General features: G+C 42.2%; 1 protein-coding gene across 1 annotated transcript in view; it reads right to left on the bottom strand.

Moving 5' to 3' along the window:
• Positions 1-26832, bottom strand: part of KCNH1 (potassium voltage-gated channel subfamily H member 1) — a 573175-nt gene that overhangs the window by 516673 nt on the left and 29670 nt on the right. The window contains exons 2-3 of the mRNA XM_030196093.1: positions 16050-16173; positions 1033-1139 (exon numbers count right to left, since the gene is read on the bottom strand). Of these exons, the coding sequence (XP_030051953.1) occupies positions 1033-1139; positions 16050-16173 (231 nt within the window). The remainder of the gene's footprint in view (positions 1-1032; positions 1140-16049; positions 16174-26832) is intronic.

Genomic DNA, 26832 nt, shown 5'->3' with positions numbered 1-26832 from the left:
TCCTGCCCACTACCACTATTCTGCCTGTGTTTTTCAAAATGGATGCCAATTTCTCCTGCAGTAGTCTTGCGGGTCTCGACAGTCTCGTGAAACTGCTACACGGAGTCTTGGCAGCCATTTTATAAACACAGTGGTGCGGCACCGAGCAGAAAAGAGTGTAGTGTGCGCAGCAATGGTGGAGGCAGCAAGGGGGGGGGGGGGAGAGCCTCTGGGCAATCGAGCACTGTCTGGTTGCCCGAATGCTCAGTCCGCCCCTGCTTCAAAGACTAGGCTAGACTGAAAAGAGAATAGGGAATAAATAATTAGTAAATACAAAGCAAGGAGCCATGAATGAAGACTGGATTAGATGATGTAAATATAGGAAGTGAGCTTTCCTATGGTGAAAAGACTCCTGATACAGGCCTGATAGGCCGAAACACAGCTGTGTCAAGTCTCACTCACCTACCTCCTTATTAAAAAGTTTTAACTTTTTTTGCCTTATGTCCAATAAATTTGGTTTTACATTTGAAGCGTCGTCTTCTTGAATTTTTTGAGTCATCTTCGCTGTTTTGTTATCATCTGTTTTTTGCGAAGACTGGTTTCTTCTGTTTTTTTTGCATTGGAAACTCATATGAACAGAAGGAACTGCCAGACAGTGGCATACCAAGGTGGGGCAGTGGGGGCGGTCTGCCCCGGGTGCACGCCGCTGGGGGGTGCCGCGGCGCGCGCCTGCTCTGAGATCGCTGATTTCGCTTGTTCGCTGCAGCTCCCTCTGCTCTGCCCTGGAACAGGTTACTTCAGGTTCCGGATCAGAGGGAGCTGCAGCGAACACGCGAAGTCAGGGAACTCTGAGCAGGCGCGCGCTGCGGCACCCCCCCCCCAGTGGCGTGCACCCGGGGGGGGTCCGCGCTGCATCGTGGGGGGGTGCTGCACCCGGGGGGCGGGGCACCGCCCCGGGTGTCCACCCCCCCTAGGAACGCCACTGCTGCCAGACAAAAGTAATCAAAAACATTCATAAATTTTAACTGGTGAGATTTACAAAAGTATACTTACGGTTCTTTTTGTACATCAGGATTTCAAAGGAGTTCATCTCATAGTTCTCAAATGTTTGTCGAACCTTGTCAACTGTCTCCTTGTCTGTTAACTCTCCATACATGAAGCTGCAAATATATCAGTGAAGTAAAGTAAGACAGCAAAGTAAGACAGCTATATCAAGTTCAATGTCTCACTTTCATGATTGTACCTAAAGCAAATTATTAACAAATACAACAAATAAGATATACAGTACAACATATTACAATTAACAAAATCATTAAAACAGTTTGAGTTAAGTGCCTAATGCATGACCTAAGTGGTGGGTTCCAGGAACATAAACACATTTATAAAGGTGAGAGAAAGGCTGGGACTGGAATAGTCCAGGAAGCCAAATAAGCAGTTCAGACTTTTAGATATGACCACTCAATATTTCAGCCAACTCCAGATATGTTGCTCTAAACCAGCATTTACTGGACAATTTGCAAAGTCACTTATAAAGGCAGTGGTGACAAATGCAGCTACTAGGTAACAAACAGAAGAATAACAGTAGCAAAATATTCACAAAGCCTCCCCAATACTTCGCTCTTGTTTATCAGCAGTGTATTACTTTCCTTATCACTATGTTCTGCCATTGAGGGTAATAGGATTAACACAGTTATCCTTATCCTTGATCGAACTGCAAGGTGCAGACATGATTATCAATGTCAAAGGTGGAGAATCTACAAATTACATTTGAGATGCCACTGTGAAGCCGGCAGATCCTGAAGAAGCGTTGTATAGTGAAACGGTGGGGCTCCATACAGCTTTAGCCATCCTGATTATCAAGTTTATACCAAAGCTAAGTTAAATCTTCATATTTGAACTTTACAGCAAAGAACGTATTTATTTATTTATTCATTCATTCATTCATGCTTGTATCCCACAAGTATCCAACAACGAGTTTCGGGTCAATGTGGCTTACATTTAACAGTTGATAGAGATTACATTAATCCAATTATATTTATAAGGTTGTAAGATGCTGTGTTTTACAGTGGTTGGCAAGATAACTATTACTGCATATGGAAAAGTCAGTGGGTTTCTTGAGAAGATACGTCTTAGTTCATTTCTTAAATGAAAAGATGCGTTACAGTTAGTGGTTGTGTTGTACATTGTTGTTCCAGAATGATTAATGCATATTTTATAGACAGACAGATATAGATAAAAGAGACAAAAATGTTTAAAATAAAAAATAGGAAGGGGGATGTTTTCTGACTGGTGATGTGCTTTATAGCAGCTACATTTTTTAGTTGTAGCACTGGTTTTACTGAAGTCTTTCCTCCACCTGAATGAATAATAACAGTGGGTGTGATTTTCTAGCAGACCCGGTTTAGTCTTTAGATGTGAATACATATATAGGTCTGCAAGCAAGCTTTTCCTGAGTATTATTTGAATATTAACCTACAGGTTTCTTCTTTTGTCCTAAAAGCTGGTTAGCTTCTAAACACAATTCTAAAGAGATTTCATTCCCACAGCTCAGGGACAAAATAATAAAACTCTCTTGGGTCAATATTTAAAGGCCTTTAAATGGTCAGCAGGTGGAGCTAACCAGAAAAGTGCCAGGGAGAGGGATACTCAGCGGCACTAACTGGATAGTGCCACTGAATATGTCCTCTGACTGCCAAACTGTGCCAGAGAAGTCCATGGGTGGAGCAGGAGGTTGTCTGGCTAGCAGTCATATTCAGACCGCTAACTGGATACTATCCAATTAAAATTAGGACTGCAAAAAGGCTGTCCTAATTTTATCTGGTTAGTAGTCTAAGGGCCCTGTTTAGAAAGGTGTGCTAGCATTTTTGTTGTGCACTGTGTAGATGCCCATAATATTCCTATGGGCGTCTACACGGTTAACGCGCGCTAAAAACCCTAGCGCACCTTTGTAAACAGCACCTTAAATATGGCCTACTAACAGGATAGCACTTTCAGGTTGGCACTTTGACTGGATATTCAACACTGGATGGTATCCAGGTTATAGGTCCATCTACGGACCAGCCTACGATGAGCAAAAAGTTTTCATCATGTGCAAAATCTTTTTAGGCACATTTCCCTATGAGCGTTACTCATTATTAGGCACTATGGTAAGTAATAAAAGAACGCATTGGAACACAAGGTTATTGAAATGTCCTGTTTATACTAACCATTCAGGCCCCACAAGCATGTAAAGCATAAATATTTCCATCAAATGTCATGTAGCACTTCAAAAAATATGCAGTACACAGTTTTTGGATCATATTCACTTCTCCATCTTTCTTAATTCCATGCACTTCTACTGTGCAGTCCTTGGAGATGATGATTCCCACCCTTCCTTTCCTATATCCCATATTGTTGGCCCACATAAATTTGTAGGAAAAATATTTATTATGCATAAGGTGTTCATCCCTCTTTCTCAACTGAAAATCCTCGGCGTTACAATGGACCGCAGCTTAACACTGGAGAGCCAAGTGAAATTCACAACAAAGAAAATGTTCCACTCAATGTGGAAACTCAAACGCGTGAAACAATTCTTCCCGAGGGAAACTAAAAACTAACCTGTTTAAACAGGCATATCCAACTTAAATGACTGATCTCGGCCACACAACAATACTAAAGTACATAATGGACACAACTCTCCCGCTGTTCAATTCCCTAACGTGGCTATGCCACATGAACTTTATCTTATCACAACATCACTTTGTATTTGTTAACACCGGAGTCTGCAGACGCCTCTCCGGTACTATGTAAGCCACATTGAGCCTGCAAATAGGTGGGAAAATGTGGGATACAAATGTAACAAATAAATGAAATAAAATAAACTGTGCTTCTTGCACGAACATAATGTCAGCTCCTAGTCTTTTATCCTCTTAAAAACTAAAACTTTTGCTTTTCCCACCAGAGTTTAACCCCCTTACAATGAGGGTCCCATTTCAATCTTTTCCCCATTTTGCAAAGGATTTTTAACCTTCCCCTCATCTCACCCCTCCCCCTCCACTTCCAGTTCTTCTCCCGCTTGGTGGATCTCTTCCTTCTCTGCTCCCTGCCTCCCCATTCCCAAATTACTTCCTGCACATGTCATCATCAGAGGGTTAATTTTGTTTCCCATCCACCCCTTCATATTTTATGCCATCTTCTCCCCTTTCCCTTTCTTCTTCACCCCAATAGATACCCAAATTAAGCTAGCTAAACAGAATCCCCAATATTACCCTGCCCTTTCAATTTTCTCTCATGCAGCACTTCCTCTGTACCTGTTACTCATGCCAGTCTCTTAACTCAAGTTTTCATAGTCTCTCTAATGCTTCACCCATTTTTTGCCAGTAGCTGCATCTTCACTGCTCTTAGATTTTTGCCTTCCCTCCATCACTGTTGTTTGGAAACCTTATTTTCATATGGGTGCTATGTCTGCCGGGTTGTTTTCCTTTCATAAGTACATAAGTATTGCCATACTGGGAAAGACCAAAGGTCCATCAAGCCCAGCATCCTGTTTCCAACAGTGGCCAATTCAGGTCACAAATACCTGGCAAGCTCCCCAAAAAGTACAAAACATTTTATACTGCTTATCCCAGAAATAGTGGATTTTCCCCAAGTCCATTTAATAATGGTCTATGGACTTTTCCTTTTCCGGTACCATGCTCAATTTTAAGGATAAATTACATATTACTAACAATAGCTCCGCAAGGTCATTTTTCAGTTCTATCAGTACTCTGGGATAAATACCATCTGGTCCAGGAGATTTGCTACTCTTCAGTTTGTAGAACTGCCCCATTACATCCTCCAGGTTTACAGAGAATTCATTAAGTTTCTCCGACTCATCAGCTTCGAATACCATTTCCGGCACCGGTATCCCACCCAAATCTTCCTCAGAGAAGACCGAAGCAAAGAATTCATTTAATCTCTCTGCTACGGCTTTGTCTTCCCTGATCGCCCCTTTTACTCCTCGGTCATCTAGCAGTTCAACCGATTCTTTTGCTGGCTTCCTGCTTTTAATATACCTAAAAAAAATTTTACCATATGTTTTGGCCTCCAACGCAATCTTTTTTTGAAGTCCTTCTTAGCTTTCCTTATCAGCGCTTTACATTTGACTTGACATTCCTTATGCTGTTTCTTATTATTTTCAGTCGGTTCCTTCTTCCATTTTCTGAAGGATTTTCTTTTAGCTCTAATAGCTTCCTTCACCTCACTTTTTAACCACACTGGCTGTCATTTGGTCTTCCGTCCTCCTTTTTTAATATGCGGAATATATTTGGCCTGGGCTTCCAGGATGGTGTTTTTGAACAGCATCCACGCCTGATGTAAATTTTTGACCCTCGCAGTCACTCCTCTAAGTTTTTTTTCACCGTTCTTCTCATTTTATCATATTCTCCATTTCTAAAGTTAAACGCTAACGAATTTGATTTCCTATGTATACTTACTTCAAAGCTAATATCAAATCCGATCATATTATGATCACTGTTATCAAGCAGCCCCAGCACTATTACCTCCCGCACCATATCATGCGCTCCACTAAGGACTAGGTCTAGAGTTTTTCCTTCTCTCGTCGGCTCCTGTACCAGCTGCTCCATAAAGCTGTCCTTGATTTCATCAAGGAATTTTACCTTCCTAGCATGCCCCGATGTTACATTTACCCAGTCAATATCAGGGTAAGTGAAATCACCCATTATTATTGTGTTGCCCAGTTTGTTTGCGTGCCTAATTTCCTTTAACATTTCTGCATCCGTCTGTTCATCCTGGCCAGGTGGATGGTAGTACACTCCTATCACTATCCTTTTCCCCTTTACATATGGAATTTCAATCCACAGTGATTCCAAAAAGTGTTTTGTTTCCTGCAGAATTTTCAATCTATTTGATTCAAGGCTCTCGTTAATATACAATGCTACCCCTCCACCAATTCGATCCACCCTATCACTACAATATAATTTGTACCCCGGTATGACAATGTCACACTGGTTATCCTCCTTCCACCAGGTCTCAGAGATGCCTATTATATCTAATTTTTCATTTAGTGCAATATATTCTAACTCTCCCATCTTATTTCTTAGGCTCCTGGCATTCGCATATAGACATTTCAAAGTATGTTTGTTGTTCCTATTTACATCATGCTTAGTACTTGACAGTATTAATTTGCAATCTTTTGTCTGATTTTTATTTTTATTTAAGGACACCTGATCTACTACAGTCTCTTTTGCAACCTCACTATCAGGTTACCCTATCTTCCCTGTTTTGGTGATATCTTTGAAAGATACCTTATCCTGAACCATGCGCTTTTGAGCGACTATCGGCCTTCCCCCCGTTTCTAGTTTAAAAGCTGCTCTATCTCCTTTTTAAATGCCGATGCCAGCAGCCTGGTCTCTCCCTGGTTAAGGTGGAGCCCATCCTTTCTGGAATAGGCTCCCCCTTCCCCAGAATGTTGCCCAGTTCCTAACAAATCTAAAACCCTCCTCCCTGCACCTTCGTCTCATCCACGCATTGAGACTCCAGAGCTCTGCCTGTCTCTTGGGTCCTGCGCATGGAAAGGGTAGCATTTCAGAAAATGCTACCCTAGAGGATCTGGATTTGAGCTTTCTACCTAAGAGCCTAAATTTGGCTTCCAGAACCTCTCTCCCACATTTTCCTATGTCACTGGTACCCACATGTACCAAGACAGTCGGCTCCTCCCCCGCACTATCTAAAATCCTATCTAGGTGAGCGTGAGGTCCGCCACCTTTGCACCAGGCAGGCAAGTCACCAGGCAATCCTCACATCCACCAGCCACCCAGCTATCTATATGCCTAATGATCGAATCACTAACTACAACAGCTGTCCTAACCTTTCCCTCCCGGGCAGCACTTGGAGACATATCATCGGTGCGAGAGGATAGTACATCCCCTGGTAGGCAGGTCCTGGCTACAGGAGTACTTCCTACTTCACCAGGGTGATGCTCTCCTTCTAGGAGACGTCCCTCCTCTAAGGTAGCACAGGGGCTACCAGACTGGAGGTGGGACTTCTCTACAACATCCCTGTAGATCTCCTCTATGTACCTCTCTGTCTCCCTCAGTCTGCTACTCTAGCCTCAAGAGAACGGACACGTTCTCTGAGAGCTAGGATCTCTTTGCATTGGGCACACACATATGACATCTCACCAACTGGGAGATAATCATACATGTGACACTCAATGCAAAAGACTGGATAGCACCCCTCTCGCTGATGGGCTGCTGACTCCATCTTAGTGTTTTTGAGTTTTTCAATAATTTATAACTTGCTACAGTATTAAGGATATTAGCCTAATATAAAAGTGTCTTTTAGTTTATATAGTATATTGTATGATTTATTTAGTGATTCCTTTTTAGATGGTAATGAAATGTATTTAAAACTCTGTAATAGCACTCCTTGCTTGTTACCCTAATTACAATAACTGACCATAAATGAAGAGTTGTCCTAGGAGTGGGAAGACTAAACTAGATCCTGCAGTGCCTGCTAGATTCTATCTGTTAATGCTGTGGTACAAAGTTTTTAAAACTAAGTGGAAAAGACTATGGAGATTAGTTGATAAAATTTGCTTTTTATATTTTTATTTTGCCTAACACTAACCTGCAATTCCTCCCTTAAACCCCAATCTTTAAGTTCTCAAAGCACAAAGCAAAATAGCGTTCACTTACCAGAGAAATGTCCTCTTCTCTCGGAACTTCTCAGAACACTATCCTGCTTATAATCGAACGAGAAAAACGCCCAAGTTCCGACCTAAATCGGTAGATGGACGTTTATCTCACAAAAATGAATAACGCGGTATAATCGAAAGCCGAACTTGGACATTTTCAACTGCACTCCATCGCGGAAGAGTACAAAGTTGACGGGGGCATGTCGGAGGCGTGGTGAAGGCGGGACTGGGGCATGGTTATCACCCGAACAGAGATGGGCGCCTTTCGCCGATAATGGAAAAAAAGTATGCGTTTGTAGCTAGAATTTAGGGCACTTTTCCTGGACCCTGTTTTTTCACGAATAAGGCCCCAAAAAGTGCCCTAAATGACCAGATTACCACCAGAGGGAATCAGGGATGACCTCCCCTGACTCCCCCAGTGGTCACTAACCCCCTCCCACCACAAAAAATGATGTTTCACAACTTTTTATTTTCACTCTCAAATGTCATACCCACCTCCCTTGCAGCAGTATGCAGGTCCCTGGAGCAGTTGTTAGGGGGTGCAGTGGACTTCAGGCAGGTGGACCCAGGCCCATCCCCCCCTACCTGTTACAATTGTGCTGCTTAATGCTTAGTCGTCCAACCCCCCCAAACCCACTGTACCCACATGTAGGTGCCCCCCTTCACCCCTTAGGGCTATAGTAATGGTGTAGACTTGTGGGCAGTGGGTTTTGAGGGGGATTTGGGGGGCTCAACACACAAGGGAAGGGTGCTATGCACCTGGGAGCTCTTTTACCTTTTTTTTTTGTTTTTGTAAAAGTGCCCCCTAGGGTGCCTGGTTGGTGTCCTGGCATGTGAGGGGAACCAATGCACTACAAATCCTGGCCCCTCCCACGAACAAATGCCTTGGATTTATTCGTTTTTGAGCTGGGCACTTTCATTTTTCGCTGAAAAACAAAAACGCCCAGCTCACAAATTGTCGAATAAAACATGGACGTCTATTTTTTTCAAAAATACGGTTCGGTCCGCCCCTTCACGGACCCGTTCTCAGAGATAAACGCCCATGGAGATAGACGTTTTCATTCGATTATGCCCCTCCACGTGTTGCAGTCTCTCCTGTTAGCCTTATTTTATAAATGGCCTGCTTGTGCGCCACCACACAATAGCATTGTTCAGTTACACCGCGATATGCATGTGCACACATGCAGCTTAGAGGAAATACTGATCCAGCTACTGGTGCTGAGCATCCAGTTTTATTTTAACTGAGGTGGTCAGTTTTAGACTAAATGCTGACCACTGTGCAAATGAGACAGAAGGTAGCAGGGTTGAGAAGGGGATAATGAGGTTGACAAGATCCTTGACAATGAGAAATAATTCAATAAAATGCTTCATGAGGCATCAAAGATCTCAGCAGAGAGGAAGAAGCTGTGCTGAAGAGGACAACTGGTTACAGATTATGAAACCCTGCAGGATCATCATCATGACTCCACCTGCCCTTGAAATGAAGAACTGGAGGAGATGAGAGCATCCCAAGAACAGGAGGAACTGAAGCTCAAAATTCCCAAAGTTGATAGATCAGTGACCACTAGGAAATGAAAAGTAGTGGGGGCCGGTGATCCTTTCTAAAGGGTACAGAAGCATTCATCTGTCAACTCTAGGTGTGCTGTCTGCCAGGTACCAAGATTTGAGATGTTATGGAGAGTTTGCCTAGACTCATGCAGCTTACTATTATCTGATGCTGCTCATCCATGTTGGCACAAATGATACTGCTAGATATACCGTCAAGCATATCAAAAGTGACTTTATGGCTCTGGGAGAGAGGGTGAAGCACAAGGTGCTCAGGTGATATTCTCACCAATCCTCCCTATTGAGGGTAAAGTCCAAGGCAGAGAAGCTCACATCCTGGAGATGAATGCATAGCTGAGAAGATGGTTTCATCAAGGGCATTTCAGCTTCCTGGACCATGGGATCATTTTTCCAAGGGCTGCTAAGCACAGGTGGTGTCCACCTATCAAAGAAGGAATGAAGTGCCTTCAGCAGCAGACTGGCTAACCTACTGAAGTGGGCTTTAAACTAGAATAGTTGGGGCTATGTGATCAAAGTCTCCAGGTAGGTAAAAGCACTCAGGTAAGTGAAATATAAAATACCTCTTTGGAAACCGGAAAAAAAAGGACAAAATCTGGAAAGCAGTGTATACTAATGCCACAGTGTGGGAAATAAAGTTCTGGAACTAGAGGCTGTGATAGACTGACTTAGTGGCAGCCACAGAGAACTATAACTGGAATGTTGTTATAATGGGCTATAATATGTTCAGGAAGTATATGGTAGGAAGAAAAGTAGGAGGAGTAACATTATATCTTAAAGATAATATTAAAGTGACAGAACTGCAGGAGTTACAGGGCAAAGAAGAGGCACTGTGCATTAATCTGGAAAGAGGGAATGGACATTTTATTTACATTGGTGTGATACACAGGCCTCCTTCACAGGCAGAAGAAGTGGACAGAGATTTAACTTAAACATTCAAAATATAGCTATGAAATGTTGATTGAGGTATCCCTTTTGTGGGGTCTTTAAGAAGCAGGGAGATCCTGGACTCTCTACAGAGGGAACTATTCCAGCAGTTGGTAATGGAATGGGGTCATACTGGACTTATCCCTGGATTCTATTTATGGCACATAGATTTGGGTGCAATCCCGAGATGGGCACACAACTTAATTGGCTAACAACCAATTATTAATGATTTATGAATGCATCTGGCTATGTGCTGTTCTATAACACTGAGTGCCTACATCCCATAATGTGCTTCTCAAAAGGGGACATGGCCATGGGAGGGGCTTGGGCGTGTCAGGGGCATTCCAAAAAGTTGCACATCTTACTACATAATGGGTCAGTGCACCCAACTTGGATGCCAGCATTTACATGATTTCACAGGCGTAAGTCTGTTGCCCAAAGATAAGGCACAGAAATAGGCACTAAGCGCAATTAGGACACACAACATTTATAGAATCATACTTAATACTGATCTTTTCCAGCACTCATTTTTGAGTCCCATTTATAGAATCTGGCCCTTAGTGCTTATGAATGGGGAGAGTGTTTCTGATGTTACAGTAGGTGATCATCTGGCATCCAGTGATCATAGGATAGTGTGGTTCAATATTAAAGACAGGCGTAAAGAGGGTTCATTCAAAAGTGAAGGTTCTAGACTTCAAAAGAACTAATTTTGCTTAGATAGGGAAATACTTCGAGTTGTTAGCTGGACGGGAAGAAGTAAACAAAACAGTGGGCAAAAATGAAAGAAGATACTTTAAGGGCAACAAACCTTTTCGTAAGGAAAGTTAATAAAAGTAATGTTAAACTGTTCGTGAGCCCTTGTTCCCAGGCCGAGGCTTAGGAAGGACCTTGGCCAAGGCCTAGGGTGGACCAAACAGGCGCTAAGCAAAACCCTGGCCACAAAACCCCGCACACTCAGGACAAACAACTAGCACCACCAGAAAAGGGAGATAGACCACTCAGGCGGGCCTCACGGCCGAACAGGAACCCACTCATACAGAGTCTAAGCATGCAGGCCTCACGGCTGAACTCGAACCTAGTCACACTCTGGGGAAGGGAAAAAGAACAACAAGGGGTCCCAAAAGGGACTGGCGCACATGCAATGCACACAGCACTGGCTAGTGGCACAAGGGAAGGGTGACAGACAAGAAGCTAGCAGGTACAAGCTATGACCAGGGGAAGAGAAAGTCAAGGACAGAATGGGACACAGACTCTGTAAGAGCGAAGCTCCACAGGAACACTCTAGGCTGTAACATACAGCACACAAATACACTAGACTGTGCCACACAGCACCCAAAGGAAAAGGGAAGTCTCCTAAAAGAATACACAAGGCTGTGCTACACAGCACACAAGGAAAAGGGAAACCACTGTAGGAATACACAGGACTGTGCCACTCAGCACTCAAGGGTCAAGGGAATCCACACAGAAGAGTACGCAAGGCAGTGTCACTGAGTCAGATAATAGATACCAGAGACAAAGGGAAAGGCAAGCAAACAGGAAAGGATACCTTTACATACACCAAACAGATAAGGGCAATGTTCACAAGAATCAGGAGACAAGCACAGCAGACAAAGCATAAAAGCAGGCTAAAGGGAAGGGCTGCTAAACACAAGTCAGGGAGAAGCAGGCTTACACTGCAGTTAAAGGATAAAAGCTAATAAAGGGGAAAAACAAGCAACGTTCTTACTAGAACTCAGTCAGCACACAAAGACAGAGCAACAGAGCACCCACAGGTGCAGGGAAGCAAAGTAATCAGGGAAAGCAGCTTAGCTAGGGAAACAAACAAGCATACGCTGGAAACAACCAGCACACAGAGAAGCTAGGAGCAATGAGAGGAGTAAACAAACTCCCACGAAAGCACGGTGTGCTACAAGCACAGACAGAGAGAGGGTAACAGGCTTCAAGCACAGACAGAAAAAGGGTAACAGGCTTCAGCTGACAGGGATCAACGCTAAAGCATGGACTGTAGGGAAAGGTAGGTTTAAATAGATCTGACTTCTTACATCTGCTGCCTCAGACGTCAGCTCAATCCCTAATAGGCCAATCAGAGGCGAGTCCCAGTCATTCCCCTGCCTGTCTAACAGAATCATAACAAGTAAGAGGTAAAAGAAGGCCGCTTTGGTTTTCAAAAGTAGCAGCTGAAAAGATAAGGGAAAAGAGGTTAGCCTTTATAAACTACAAGAGATCACAGAAAGAGGAAGACAGGCAACAATATCTATAAAAGCCAAAAGAATCTGTTAAAGCAGTCAGGAAAGCAAAGATGCATATGGAATTTAAAAAATAGCCAATATGGAAAAATGGAGAGACAAACCATTTTTTAGATATGTTAATGATAGGAGGAAGTGCAAAAGTGGCATTGTAAGACAAGAGTGAAGGGGAGGAATACACAGACGCTGAAAAGGATAAAGAAGAGTTGCTTAGACAATATTTCTGTTCACAGATGAATGGCAGGGGTAGGACTGCAGAAGACAAACACAAATAGGAATGGAAGTATGGTAGATCTTGAACAATTTTCAGAGGGCTGTGTTCATGAGGAGCCAGCTACACTAAAGGCAGACAAAGCGATGGGCCTGGATGGCATACATCCAAGGTAACTGAAGGAACTAAGAGAAATTCTGGCTCTTAAAGCAGTCTGATCTTTCAATGCTTATACTTGAACATCTTAGCAGGCAGCAGAGGGAACAAGAGCAGTTGGGACATATAGATAGACAAGAATCGGTCCCCGTGAACTGCAGAAGGATGGATATTGTCCCTCTGCACAAAAGCAGAAGTAAGGAGGAGGGTGGGAACTACAGGCTGATTGGTCTGACCCTCTGTAGTAACTAATTTAATAGAAATGCTTCTAAATCAGAGAATGATGTGATTTCTGGAATCCAGTGGATTGCAGGATGTAAGGTAGCATGGTTTTACTAGATGCTGGTCTTGTCAGACAAATCTGATTAATTTCTTTGACTGGCTGACCAGATAGTTGGTTTGAGGGACAGCGCTAGATGTAATGTACTTAGAGTTAGCAAAACCTTTGACACACTTCTCCATAGATGACTTGTAAATAAACTGAGTGTCCTCAGTATGGGCCCTAAAGTTACTAACCAGGTTAGAAACTGGTTGAGAGGAAGACAACAAAGCGTAGTGGTATATGGAGTTTACTCTGAGGAAAGGGACATTATCAGTGGTAAGGTTTGTCTTTTTGTGGATGATACAAAATATGCAGTAGGGTGTGGATAATGTGAGGAGGAACCTAGCGAAGCCTGAATTATGGTTCAGAATTTGGCAGTATGATTTAATGTTAAAACAAAAGCATTTGGGCTACAAACCCCCAAAGAAGCATTACAGTTTAGGGGATGAAGCACTCCTGTGCACAAAAAAGGAGTGGGACTTGGGGGAGATCATGAATGATGATCTTAAGGTGGCAAAACAGGTAGAAAAGGCAACAACAAAAGCCAGAAGGATGCTTGGGTGCATAGGGAGAGGCCATCAGGATAAAGGAAGTGATAATGCCTCTGCATAAGTCTCTGGTAAGACCTCATTTGGAGTACTGTGAACAATTCTAGATGCTGCACCTTCAAAAAGATATAATAGGATGGAGTCAGTCCAGAGGGTGGCTACTAAAATGCTCTGTGGTCTTTGTCATAAAATAAATGGGGCCAAACTTAAAGATCTCAATATGTATACTTTGCAAGAAAGGTAGGAAAGGAAAGATATGATAGAGACATTTAAATACCTCTGTCGCATAAATGCACTGGAGGCAATTTTCTTTTAACTACTACTACTACAATTTAGCATTTCTATAGCGCTACAAGGCGTACACAACGCTGCACAAACATAGAAGAAAGACAGTCCCTGCTCAAAGAGCTTACAATCTAATAGAAAGGAAGTTCTGGAATGAGGGGGCACAGGATGCAGATGAACGAGGGCAGACTCAGGCACAACCTAAGTAAATACTTCTTCATGGAAAGGTGATTAATTCATTGAATAGCCTCCCTGTGGAGGTGGTGGAGGAGACTATCAGGCTCATTTTCGAAAGAGATGGACATCCAAAAAGTGACATAAATATGGCGCCCTCCTGCCATGCTTACCTCGTTTACCGGAGCCGGCTCGCCGTGCTGAACAACCGGCTCGCAAGATCTTTAAAAAATTAACAACCGGCTCTTGCGAGACGGTGCGAGACGGCTCCAGCACACCACTGCATACAGGTGACTCCTTCACCCGTAAGGGCTATGATAGTGGTGTACAGTTGGGGGTAGTGGGTTTTGGGGGGCTCAGCACACAAGGTAAAGGAGCTGTGCACCTGGGAGCATTTTATTAAGTCCACTGCAGTGCCCCCTAGGGTGCCCGATTGCTGTCCTGGCATGTCAGGGGGACCAATCTACTAAAAATGCTGGCTCCTCCCACATCTCAATGGCTTGACTTTGGACGTTTTAGACTTGGATGTCTTTTTTTTTTTTTTTTTTTTAATGGCCAACAATCAAAGATGTCCAAATTGCAAAACGTCCAAATCGTGGGATTTGGACATTTTTGTAAAACGTCCAAATTCTGACTTGGACGTTTCTTTCGAAAATTCCTCTCTATATCTAAGTTCAAGAAAGCTTGAGAGAAGTATATAGGATCTCTAAATGAGAGGAAAGGATAGTAGATGGTATGGATGAGCAAACTGGATAGGTCAAGTGGTTTTTATCTGCCTTCATTTTCGATGTTTCTATATTATATTGGCTTGTCTATGTTTAGACTCATCAGTCTAGGAATTAGTGGCAATTGTAAAAAAAAATAAGCTGCAAAGAACTTAACTTTCTTAGTGGACAGTTCCAACTCAACAAGTTTTTGTAATATCTCATTCCTATATGATGCAACTTAATATAATAGCTAAAATCTTGAATTGTATTCTACAATAAATCAGCAGTCAATGCAACTCTCTCACAATACTGGCAAAATATGGCTGGAAGATTTCTCCCAGACCAATAACCTCACAGCCATGCTCTGAAGGAGTTGCAGCCTTTCAGTATGCTCTGTGGGAGATCAAAATTGGTGAGTTACACTTATCTATCTGACTAGTAAAGTATAACTCATCATTGAAACTCCTTGTTATCTATTAATGACCACAGTCAGCAAATCAATTCTAGCTGCATAAAGCCAGCTTTAACTACAATTGTAATTTGCACATTCATAATGCTAAATGTATGTAGGCCCCATGTTCTTAGAAAATGATATCGCCTACTCAATTAAATCCTTTGGAATACCAATCCTCAAGTATTTAAATAAAATTAAAAATTCAACAATACTGTGCATGAAGAGCTTTCCTAATGTTGATATTAAGCAAGTCAGCAGGGATATGCCTGGCCAAGAAATTTTTGGCTCATCTTTTTATTTTTCTGAATATTTTGCCCATTTTCAGATTTTTTTTGTTTGTTTCACACATTCATGTTAATAACCTTTTAAGCACACATGTTAAAACCCATTTTGTATTAATTTATGTATACATGTATAATTGAGTTTATATGAGCTAACATTTTTATGGCACCCAAATTAATTGAATGCATTCTAACAAATGCACATTTTTTCAAGCCAGAACTCATTGTCATGAGATCTGGTTCCCCCTTCTCTCTAGTATTATGAGCACTGACTATGCTCAGGAGCCCTAGCTGGCAATCCAACTTCCTAGTATTACAGCATACAATCAAGCCAACCAAAGGAAGCAATATTCTGTTAAAAATCAGACTTATGTATAGTCTTGGTTTGGTGAATTTAACCTATAAATCATATGATATTCAAGTTACTAGATATATGCAAGATTTATGGAAAAAACTGAAATGTTTAAAAAATCATGCTTATCTATTTGTAATAGAAAGAAAATAAAGTTGCACTTAAATACCTGCAGGTGCTGCTTTTTTGCATAACTTCTGCCCTGTGATATCCTGACAGCTTGCAAAATCCATCATTGCTGTATACAATTGGCCAGTCCACTATCTGGGCATTGCCCAAGACAAAATTCGTATCTGTTTAAAAAAAACAATAAAGGAATTAGCAAAACAAATATTAAAATAAATATATTAATTTGTCATTATTCCTCCTTAATGTCTCTTGACTGTTGTCGTCTGCATTTCTTTACGCCTTTGTGGGTTTTATTGCTAATTCTAGCTACTTGCAAGTAATCTGTCAAGCAACACAAAGATGAAAAGTGACTGTGTCCAGATTAGCAAATTAGGCTACAATAAACCACAAAAGAATGTGTATATATTATATATTGTATGATGATATTAACTCCTAGTAGTTCATCACAAAATGTTGGTGGGGGGAGGGGGCTATTATAACCATGTCTTGTATCATTCTTGCATAATTTATAAAGAGGTCTATTTACTAAACCACATTATGGCAATAGTGCTTGTTAAAAACACAAAACCCTGATATGCACCTTAAGAGCACCAAACACATTATTTCACCACAACAATCAAAAACAATGGGATGCAACACATGCAAATACATGCAAATCAGCTCAACATTATGAAAAATGGATAACACAGTTTGCATTAAACTTTACTGTGCATCACGTCATGAGTTAAGAATATAGATAGAAAAGGTAAATAAGGGAGGGATAGAGGTGCCAGTGCTGTAGCAAGACATCAAAAAGATCAGCCTTGAATATCATGGGGGACAGCATAAAAGTGTCAAAAGAAAAATGCCTGAGAAAATAATATTTTTAAGGGGAACCTTGAATTTCTTAAATGAGAACTCAAGACCAGCATCTAGTGGAAGGAAATTCAATAAGATTGGAGCTGGTCCACTAAAGCAATACTGTGGTTCCTAGTAGAGTCTAGTTGGATTTTTGGATAAGAGGGAACAGTTAGCAAACATTTTTGGATGAACAGAAGACCATAAGGGTGAGCAGGGTATCAGCAAATCAGACAGGAATAGTGGAATACCAATATAATAGCCTTCATAAGTAACTGTCAAAATTTTAAATGGAATTCGGTAAGCTATTGGGAGCCAGTGCTCACTCTGTAATAGTGGTCTGACATGGTCAAATTTCCTATTTCCCAGAAACAGTTTAAAGGAAGTGTTTTATATTATTTGAAGTCAACGAAGATGTATGGAAGAGAGATCTGAATAATGAAAAAGTTATACCCCTAATATTCTTACTGAATCTTTAAGTGGAAGGGTCACTCCTTTGATACTAGGGAGGAAAGGAGGGGGAAAGGAGGATTGCCATGAAAAGACAATGGACTCAGATTTAGTAGGATTAAGTTACAGTTCATTCAGAAGTAACCACATCAGGAATAAGATCAAGGTTAGCAAATACAACAGATATTGTCTGAGGAAAGTAATTATCAAGGGAATAAAGAAGCTAAGTATTATTAGCATAAATGTAAACTCTAGAGACTGTGGCAGAATGACAAGAGGAACCAAGAAAATGTTGAACAAGATGGAACTGAGAATAGATCCTTGAGGAACTCCAAAAGGTAGAGAAAAGGCTGAAGATAGCACATGGGATCAGGACACTCTGAAAGTTCTGTTACAGAAAGAAGACCGGAACCAGGAAAACACTGTATCTGTGACATTAGGGTCAGAAAGACAATGTAGTAGAATTGGATGGCTGACAAGACTGAATGCTGCAGATAGATCGAGTGATATGAGGAGTACATCTTTGCCCAAGTCCAAGTTGGTCTTAATATAATCTATCAGGCCAAGTAAAACATGTTTGGTCAAGTGATGTGCACAAAAACCTGAGGGTGAAGGGCATTTGTAATTCTAGAAAATCAGATAATTAGGTAGCCCTCAGTTTTTCTACTTACAAATGGGAGAATGAAATAGGCCAGTAACTTGTGACAAAGGACAGATCAAGTCTAGGATCTTTAGGTGAATCTGAATGACAGTTTGTTTCCAGGCATCTGGTACTGTGACTCTCTGGAAGCTAGATGTAATCATTATGGGGCCCTTTTAAAAAGGTGTGTAAGGACCTATGCGCATTCAGCATGCGCCAAATCTGCATTATTGCCCAGCTACTGCATGCCCCAGACAGCAATTCTGAATTTGGCATGCACTGAAAACACGCGGTAGAAAATATTTTCTATTTTCTACCGCAGGACGTCTACCCAGCGGTAAATGGCAGTTGGCGCGCACTGAATTCTTACTGCCCGGGTAGCATGTGAGACCTTACCACTAAGTCAATGGGTGGCAGTAAGGTCTCAGGCTGAAAATGGACACACGTTGGTTTTCATTTTGCCACCTGTCCATTTTACGGCCCATTAAAATAATTCCTTTTTTTCCTGACGCAGTGAAGAAATGGTCCAGTGCGCATCCAAAATGTGTGCCCACACTACCGCAGGCCACTTTTTGGAATGCCTTTGTAAAAGGATCCCTGAGAGACAACAGGGTAGATAAGATTTGATAATCTGTTTAAGGAGATGTGGTGGAAACGGATTAATGGCTGAGGAGGGATTCGTACTAGCCGATATTCAGAGCTATTTAACCTCGCCAGGCTCTTAGCTGGTTAAATAGCAGTTAACTGGCTAAGTGCTAATATTCAGAGTGAGATAGCCAGTTATCTCCACTGAATAATACCGCTTAGCACATAGTGGGTAAACAGCTATATCACGCGATAGAACCAAGTAGCCGCAAATATTCAGCACATCGCCATCTAAGTTTGGTGGCCAAACTGGGCCACCAAAATAGCAGGCCTATCTTTGGCCACTATAAATTTAACCAGCCAGTGCTGAATATTGACTTAGCTGGTTAAGTTTAAACCGGCCAAAAAAAAAACAGATATTCAATGCTCTTTCTATACTTAATAGAAGGGTCAGAAGAGCAGGGTAATGCCCTGGAACACATTGAAACCATGGTAATGAGACAATGGTCAGACCAGGGAATAGGGAGCACAAAGAGATTGGAAATGCAAGAAACAGACTGGTTATCAGCCATACCCATGTCAATGGTTTGACCTGCAACATAACATGGATCAGTTAACAGAAGGGTGGGAGACATCTTCAAGAAAGCAACCCAGTTTATGAGTGACTGGGGTTTGGGTATTATTAAAATGGACATTAAAGTCACTACGCAAAACAAAAGGAGAGAAGAATAGCAGATGGTGGGAAAGGAGGTCATAAAGAGTGTGTAGGGAAGAGTGGGAAACTGGAGATGGTTAGTAGAGGAGCAGGAAATCAGTAGGGAGTAAGCCAAGAAACCAGACAACTAGATGGGGAAACATATGCTTAGATCTAACCTTCTATGGAGATAAGGTATCTATAGCACTGCCAGGTTGCCACTCTTCCTGGAGTCTCTGCAATAGCAGAGAAATGTATAACCAGGGGGACAACAAGAGTAGAGATAAGCTATATTGGAATCAGTAAGTCATGATTATACCAAGCAAAAAATATTAAGATTATGTAATTGGACTGCATCAAAGACAAAAAAGGTTTTGGAGTGAAGTGAGCGAATGTTCACATAACCAATATTAAGAGAAAAATAAGTAGAGGAATGAATGGAAACAGGCAAAAAAGGAAACCTGAGAAGTAACAGAGGGAAGGGCGACCAAGTGTCTTACCTGCCCAGCGCCAAAATAGGATGAGCATGAGGGAGGCCGATGACCCCAATGTACCGGGATCGGGGTATAAGGTGACATCTGTAAGAGTGGAATATAATATGGGGTTAAAGGAAATGAACGGTAAGTACTTAACAAGAATAAAAATCATAGGTACTGCGACGTACTCAGGAGGCACACGAAGCAGCGTACTAAGAAGCACAATATGCTCCTTTGTTACACACCAGAGGCATGTGCTAGCAGCGTGTACCACTGAACAGCTCAAATCAGTAGTATCTAATTGATGATGTCTCATCCAGGGGTGGTACAGTAGACAGAGTCCAATTGCCACAGTAGCAGTAGACGGCCGGTTTGGAGCAGGAGATTATGTTAGACCGCTGGGGTTGGGAAATAGGCAGAATCGAACCACCATGATAGTGGAAGGAAGCTAGTTAGAAGCAGGAGATTATACATCAGACCTTTGGGGGAGCTGGCCAAAGATGGAGTCAAATTGCTACAATAGCAGCAGCAGCCAGTTGGGAGCAGGTGATTATGTATCAGACCTCTGGGGGGACAAGCAGTACACGGAGTCAAATTGCCATGGTGGCAGCGGGCAGCTAGTTGGGAGCAAGAGATTATGCATCAGACTGGGAAGCGCAGAAATAGATAACATAAGAAGGTACAGACAGTAGTAAATATCCCCATATCTTCCAATGCCTTTTCAAACCCCACTGGAGCCCACTCCCCACCTTGATCTCTTTTCAACCCCCATACCCCAATCCATTTTCAAATCCCCCTGGAACCCACCACCCCCTCTACACACCCCAACACCTATTCCAGCCTAAAAGTACTCTCATATTTGGCAGCCTGACCTGTAGTAATAGTAATTCACCATAATTTTATAAAAATCTCTGTTCACTAAACATCAAATGACATGAGGTGTTTAAAACCACATTTGATCTCTAGTAATAGTACCACAAAACTACCACTAGGGGACTAAGACCACCATTTACATAGCAACATAGTAACATAGTAGATGATGGCAGAAAAAGACCTGCACGGTCCACCCAGTCTGCCCAACAAGATAAACTCACATGTGCCATTTTTTGTGCATACCTTACCTTGATTTGTCTTTTTCAGGGCACAGACCGTATAAGTCTGCCCAGCACTATCCCCACCTCCCAACCACCAGCCCCGCCTCCCACCACCGGCTCTGGCACAGACCGTATAAGTCTGCCCAGCACTATCCCCACCTCCCAACCACCAGCCCTGCCTCCCACCACCGACTAAGCTTCTGGGGATCCCTTCTTTCTGAGCAGGATTCCTTTATATTTATCCCACGCATGTTTGAATTCCGTTACCGTTTTCCTCTCCACCACCTCCCTTGGGAGGGCATTCCAAACATCCACCACTCTCTCCGTGAAAAAATACTTCCTGACATTTTTCTTGAGTCTGCCCCCTTTCAATCTCATTTCATGTCCTCTCGTTCTACCGCCTTCCCATCTCCGGAAAAGGTTCGTTTGCGGATTCAAACCTTTCAAATATTTGAACGTCTGTATCATTTCACCCCTGTTTCTCCTTTCCTCCAGGGTATACATGTTCAGGTCAACAAGTCTCTCCTCATACGTCTTGCAATGCAAATCCCATATCATTCTCATAGCTTTTCTTTGCACCGCTTCCATTTTTTTAACATCCTTCACAAGATACAGGGAGCCACTGGTACAAGAGCGAGCGCCTGGGGATTGCTCCTGACCCTTCCTCAAGCAGATTCCTAGTAGGTACTGGAGGTATGCTGGGTGTTTGGGTGGATTCTAGGGAGATTTTGAAAAGGTATTCCAGTGGGTGTGGGTTCTGAGGGGGGTGTATATGAAAAGGGATTGGGAATGGAAAGTTTTGAAAAGGAATAATGGAAGGGGGGAATTTTTACTAAACACCAGACCAGCCCTGCCCAGCCCAGTGGGCTCGACTTAGGGCCCACTATGATATTCTCAGCTGCAGCAAAATAAAAATAAATAAAACAGGAGATTCACTAACCACTGGTACTGGTTAGTGAATCTTGTGTTAAATTTTGCTGTAATAAGATAGTGCACAAAGCGTTATTTTACCATGGGTAAATAGGCCTCAGAAATTTGATAACATTTCATGGATGAAAGACCAAATGTGCAACTGGTACCCTAGAATCTTTCACAAACCTCAGTGCAATATTCCAAAGGTACATGATCAAAACTTTTTATTTATTTACTTATTTAAAACATTTTAGCCCACTCTATATTCTACCACTCTAGGTGGGTTACAATTATTTTAAATCAACAAATTAACACACAGATAATACCATTACCTGAAATATCACAAACATTTGTGGAAAAACACATTAGTGAGGCTCACAAGATTAGGTAGGCTTTATGTCAGACAACTGTTAAAATCTGAGTCAACATACTTGGTCTCCTACTCCTGTGGTTCCCAAACCCGGTCCTGGAGGCACCCCAGCCAGTCAGGTTTTCAGATAGATTTGCATGCAGTGGAGGCAGTGCATGCAAATCTCTCTCATTAATATTCATTGTGGGTCTCCTGAAAATCTGACTGGCTGGGGTGCCTCCAGGACCGGGTTTGGAAACCACTGTCCTATTCTATTGCTGTTTACTCAGAATGGTGGAACCTAAGAACATCTACTAATTTTCTAGAAAACTGGATCTTCTGGTTCCTCTGAAGAGCCTACCATAATAATTATCATCCCTTAGGTTTAGCAGTAATTTTTCACTCTGGTCTTTGAAGACCCACCCCCCCCCAAAAAAAAAAAAAAAAAATTCTGGCTTCCGGTGAATCATATTATGCATATCAACTGATATATGTATACATTTCCCATGTTGTAAATGTATTTGAATCAATGTAATCTCTAATATCTGCTAAATGTAGGCCACATTGAACCGAAACTCACTTTTGGATAATTGTGGGATACAATTATGAATAAATAAAGAAATAAATATTCAGTATGATACCCTATAAATCAAACTACATTTAGGACCCCGTTTACCAAGCTGCGCCTACACAGTTAGAGCGCCCTAGTTTTGTCCATGCGCTAAAAACACTAGCGTACCTTAGTAAACAGGGCCCTTAGAGTCCATTCCATTCCATTATATATTTTCCAAATGACCATATTCTACTTTCAGTGTTAAGATTATTGCATATGTATTCTACCAAAGTTATACTAATAGAATAAAAAGTGAATATTTTAGATAGTTGTTTTTTTTTTTACAGATTTGTAAGAATGCAACAGTTTATGTGAGGGCTTCATATTCTGCTCTAGAAACAACATACTGTTAGGCCCTTTATTTTCCCAAATAGGATAATCAATGAACAGCTTGTTTAGTTCAGTCAATTCTGCATTTCTAATTATTTTTGTCTAAACAGTGTGTCTTAAAACAGCACTTCAATTATTCAACTCAAAAATCCTTGATTGTATACTGAGATGTTCAAAAGTAAGTTCTGCTTAACTTTTTATAATGCTAGTACTATACACCATAAGAAAAATAGCACGTTGAAAACACAAGTAACACTAGGCTCTCCTCCTTGAACTATTATATTTATTTAAAACAATTATGTACCACGCTATCTACAAATCTATGTGATGAACAATAAAACACTTGCATAATATTAAATTACAAATAAAACAACTAATTATAACATAAATACAATCACATCATAATAAAATACAGATCAATATTCAGCTACAGCAGGCTGGGCCTCTGATATTCACCAAGGCTGTTTTAACATCCTCCCCCTGTGCCAGCTACACCCTTGGTAGGTAAAGGGGCTTGTTGGAACCATCCCCCACCACCCCCTCCAGGAAGACATGTTGGGTTGGGGCCGGCATCCAGTCCCAGTGTTCCTTACAGGGAGAAGTGGAAAGCTGAAGCATTTAACTAATTCAGCATCTTACCACATTCTTTTGGCCTGCTGCTGCCTGGACCTGAGCATTAACATTCCCAGCCATCTTGGAAGTCAAGGACTAGGATTTCCAGCATGTCAGCTGGTAAGGAAATTGTTAAGGTGGTTCCGGTTCCAGAGGGAGGGAGGAGAGAGGGAAGAAAGAATTGGGAATCTTGCTATGGCACAGGGGAGGGGGGGCAGGAAGGAATCGGGATCTTGCTGTAGCGGAGTATGTGTGTGTGTGAGAAAATTAAAGCTATGCGGTTAACCAAATTTTAAATTTTATGTTAAACTGTACCTACTGTACACTGCCTTGGGTGAATCTCTCATAAAACTGCTTAATAAATCACAATAAATAAATAAATAAATTAAATAATGGGTTCTAGAAAGGCTGGGCTAGGTGGAGGGATGGGGTTTGTTGAAAGGAAAGAATATTCCAGGGCATTGGGGCAGAAGAAAAGCTGGGAAAGCTAGAGGAGAAAATATACAAGGGGGGTGGGGAATTAAAGCTGGGAAAAGAGGAGAAACCAGGGGCGTAGCCAGATGGCCAATTTTGGGTGGGCCTGAGCCTAAGGTGGGTGGGCATGGAAATCATCCTCCTCCCCCCGTTTGCTCCTCTCTTCACCTCTCCTTGCCCATAAACCCCAAATATTAAATACTTGAGCTGGCGGAGATCCCCAAACCCTGCCAGCTGAAGATTTCCTCCTCCTCCTCGTGCAGCCATCACTCTTCTAAATGGCAGCCAGCAGCACTTGCTTCAAATTGATGCTGCTGCCAGCAGGCTGTGCATGCTCAGTGCTTTTGAATGTGCGAAAACTGAGCATGTGCAGAAGGGTCAGTCTCAGCCTCAGTTCAAGGCAAGTGCTGCTGGCTGACATTTGGAAGAGTGGGGACTACCCAAGGATAGAAAATCTTCAGCTGGTAAGATTTGGGGATCCCCACCAGCCACAGCAAGAGTGTCACAATTTTGGATGGGCCTGAGTCCAAAGTGAGTGGGCCCCGGCCCACCTAGGCCCACCTGGCCACTGGGAGAAACTATGCGGGGTTTGAGGGAACAGAAGTTGACAAAAGAGGAGAAAATATTCTGGGACTGAGGGAAAGAAAGTGAGAGAAGAGGAGAAAATATTCCGGGGCAGGGGTGCAGGACAGACAGGAGGGGGTGCATGGCAGGGGTGCAAAAACAAAGGTTAGCCCAAGGTGCTACAACCTCTTGAGCCTGCCAGGCAGAAATAGATTTCAGTATGACTACTTTGGAAGAAATGCAGGAGAGAGGAGACACCATAGAAACATTTAATTACCTCCATGACATAAATACACAGGAGGCATGCCTCTTTCAGTTTAATGGAAGCTATGACATGAGGAGTAATTTGATGGGGTGAAAAGGGATAGACTCAGGAGTAATCTAAGAAAATATTTCTTTATTGGAAGGGTGGAGGATGCACAGCCTCCCAGTGGAGGTAGTAGAAACAAGGACTGTATCCAAATTAAGGAAAGCAAGAAACAAGCACAGAGGATCTCTTAGGGAGAGGAAGGGATTGTAGAGCTTAGTAGCTGATACTGATAGGCAAACTGAATAGGCCATATGACCTTTCTCTGCCATTATTTTCTATCCACATGATATTCAAAGTGATTTAACAGGGCAGGAGGAGCTCCTGCCTGCTTAAATCGTTCGTGGCTGCTTTATGTCGTGATACTCAGTGGAACTTAAAGGGACAGTGCCTTTGAATATCACCACATATCAACCCTGTACTGTCCAGTTAGTGCACTGTCTGGTTAGTGCCAGGGCAGTTCATGGTAGACGTTTGGGTGGAGCTAGTACTTAACTGGTTAGATGTGATAATCAAACCACTACCTGGTTAAGTGGCTGAAGTTAGGATAGCAAAAAGGCTGTCCTAACTTTAGCCACAGATCTAACCAGGCATCAGTCTGAATATTGGGCAATGCCTGGTTAACTTTCGGGTAGCGGTATCAGGCTTACTGGTGCCCCATCGCTCCCTCACTAGTACCACAAGACTGCCACTAGAGGTCACAGTAGCTGTTTTCTGAAAGGTGCCAGGAGCAAGTGGGCATTCCTCCTGCCCATAGGACTCCACTAGACCACCAGGACTATACAAGCTAGGCCCGGGGGAGGGATTTGAGAATGGGCAAGGGTAGCTTGGTCAGTCCTTCAGGTCATCAAGGGTGGGAGGGAAGAGGGGTTGGGATCACATGGGAGATAGGGGGAATTGGAAATGGTGAGAGCACCTGCATACCTTATGTGGGTCCCAGATGAATATCGGCCGGGCCCGGGATCCACATGAACTCTGGTGGGCAGCAATTAGCCACAGATATTCAGTGCCATTGCCTGGACATAGATAAAGGAGAGCTGGTTGATGTAGTGTATCTAGATTTTCAGAACGTTTTTGACAAAGTTCTTCATGAAAGACTCCTGAGAAAATTAAAAGGTCATGGGATAGGAGGCAAGGTTCTGGTGTGGATTAGGAATTGGTTATTGGACATAAAAAAGAGAGAGTAGGGTTAAATGGCCATTTTTCTCAATGAAGGAGGGTGAATAGTGGCGTGCCAAAGACATCTGTACTGGGACTGGTGCTATGTAACATATTTATAAATGATCTGGAAAATAGAACGAGTGAAGTAATTAAATTTGCAGATAACACAAAACTATTCAAAGTAGTCAAAACACATGCGGATTGTGAAAAATTGCAGGAAGACCTTAGGAAACCGGAAGACTGGGAATCCAAAGAGCAGATGAAATTTAACGTAGACAAATGCAAAAGTGATGCACATTGGGAAGAATAATCCAAATCGTAGTTACCTGATGCTAGGGTTCACCTTAGGAGTCAGCACTCAAGAAAAAAAGATCTAGGTATCATTGTAGCCAATATGCTAAAATCTTCTACCCAGTGTGCGACAGCGGCCAGAAAAGCAAACAGGATGCTAGGAATTATTAGGAAAGGGATGTAAAAATAAAACCAAAAATATTATAATGCCTCCATGGTGCAACCTTCCCTTAAGTATTGCATTTAATTCCGGACACCGTATCTCAAAAAAGATATAGCAGAATTAGAAAAGGTTCAAAGAAGAGCAACCAAAATAATTAAGGGGATGAAGCTCATCCCATATGAGGAAAGGCTAAAGAGGTTAGGGCTCTTCCCCTTGGAAAAGATTTGGCTGATAGAAGATATGATTGAGGTCTACAAAATCCTGAGTGGTG

Source organism: Microcaecilia unicolor, chromosome 3, assembly GCF_901765095.1.
Source record: "Microcaecilia unicolor chromosome 3, aMicUni1.1, whole genome shotgun sequence".
In the NCBI taxonomy this organism is placed as follows: Eukaryota; Metazoa; Chordata; class Amphibia; order Gymnophiona; family Siphonopidae; genus Microcaecilia; species Microcaecilia unicolor.
This window is presented reverse-complemented; position numbering and strand designations above follow the sequence as displayed.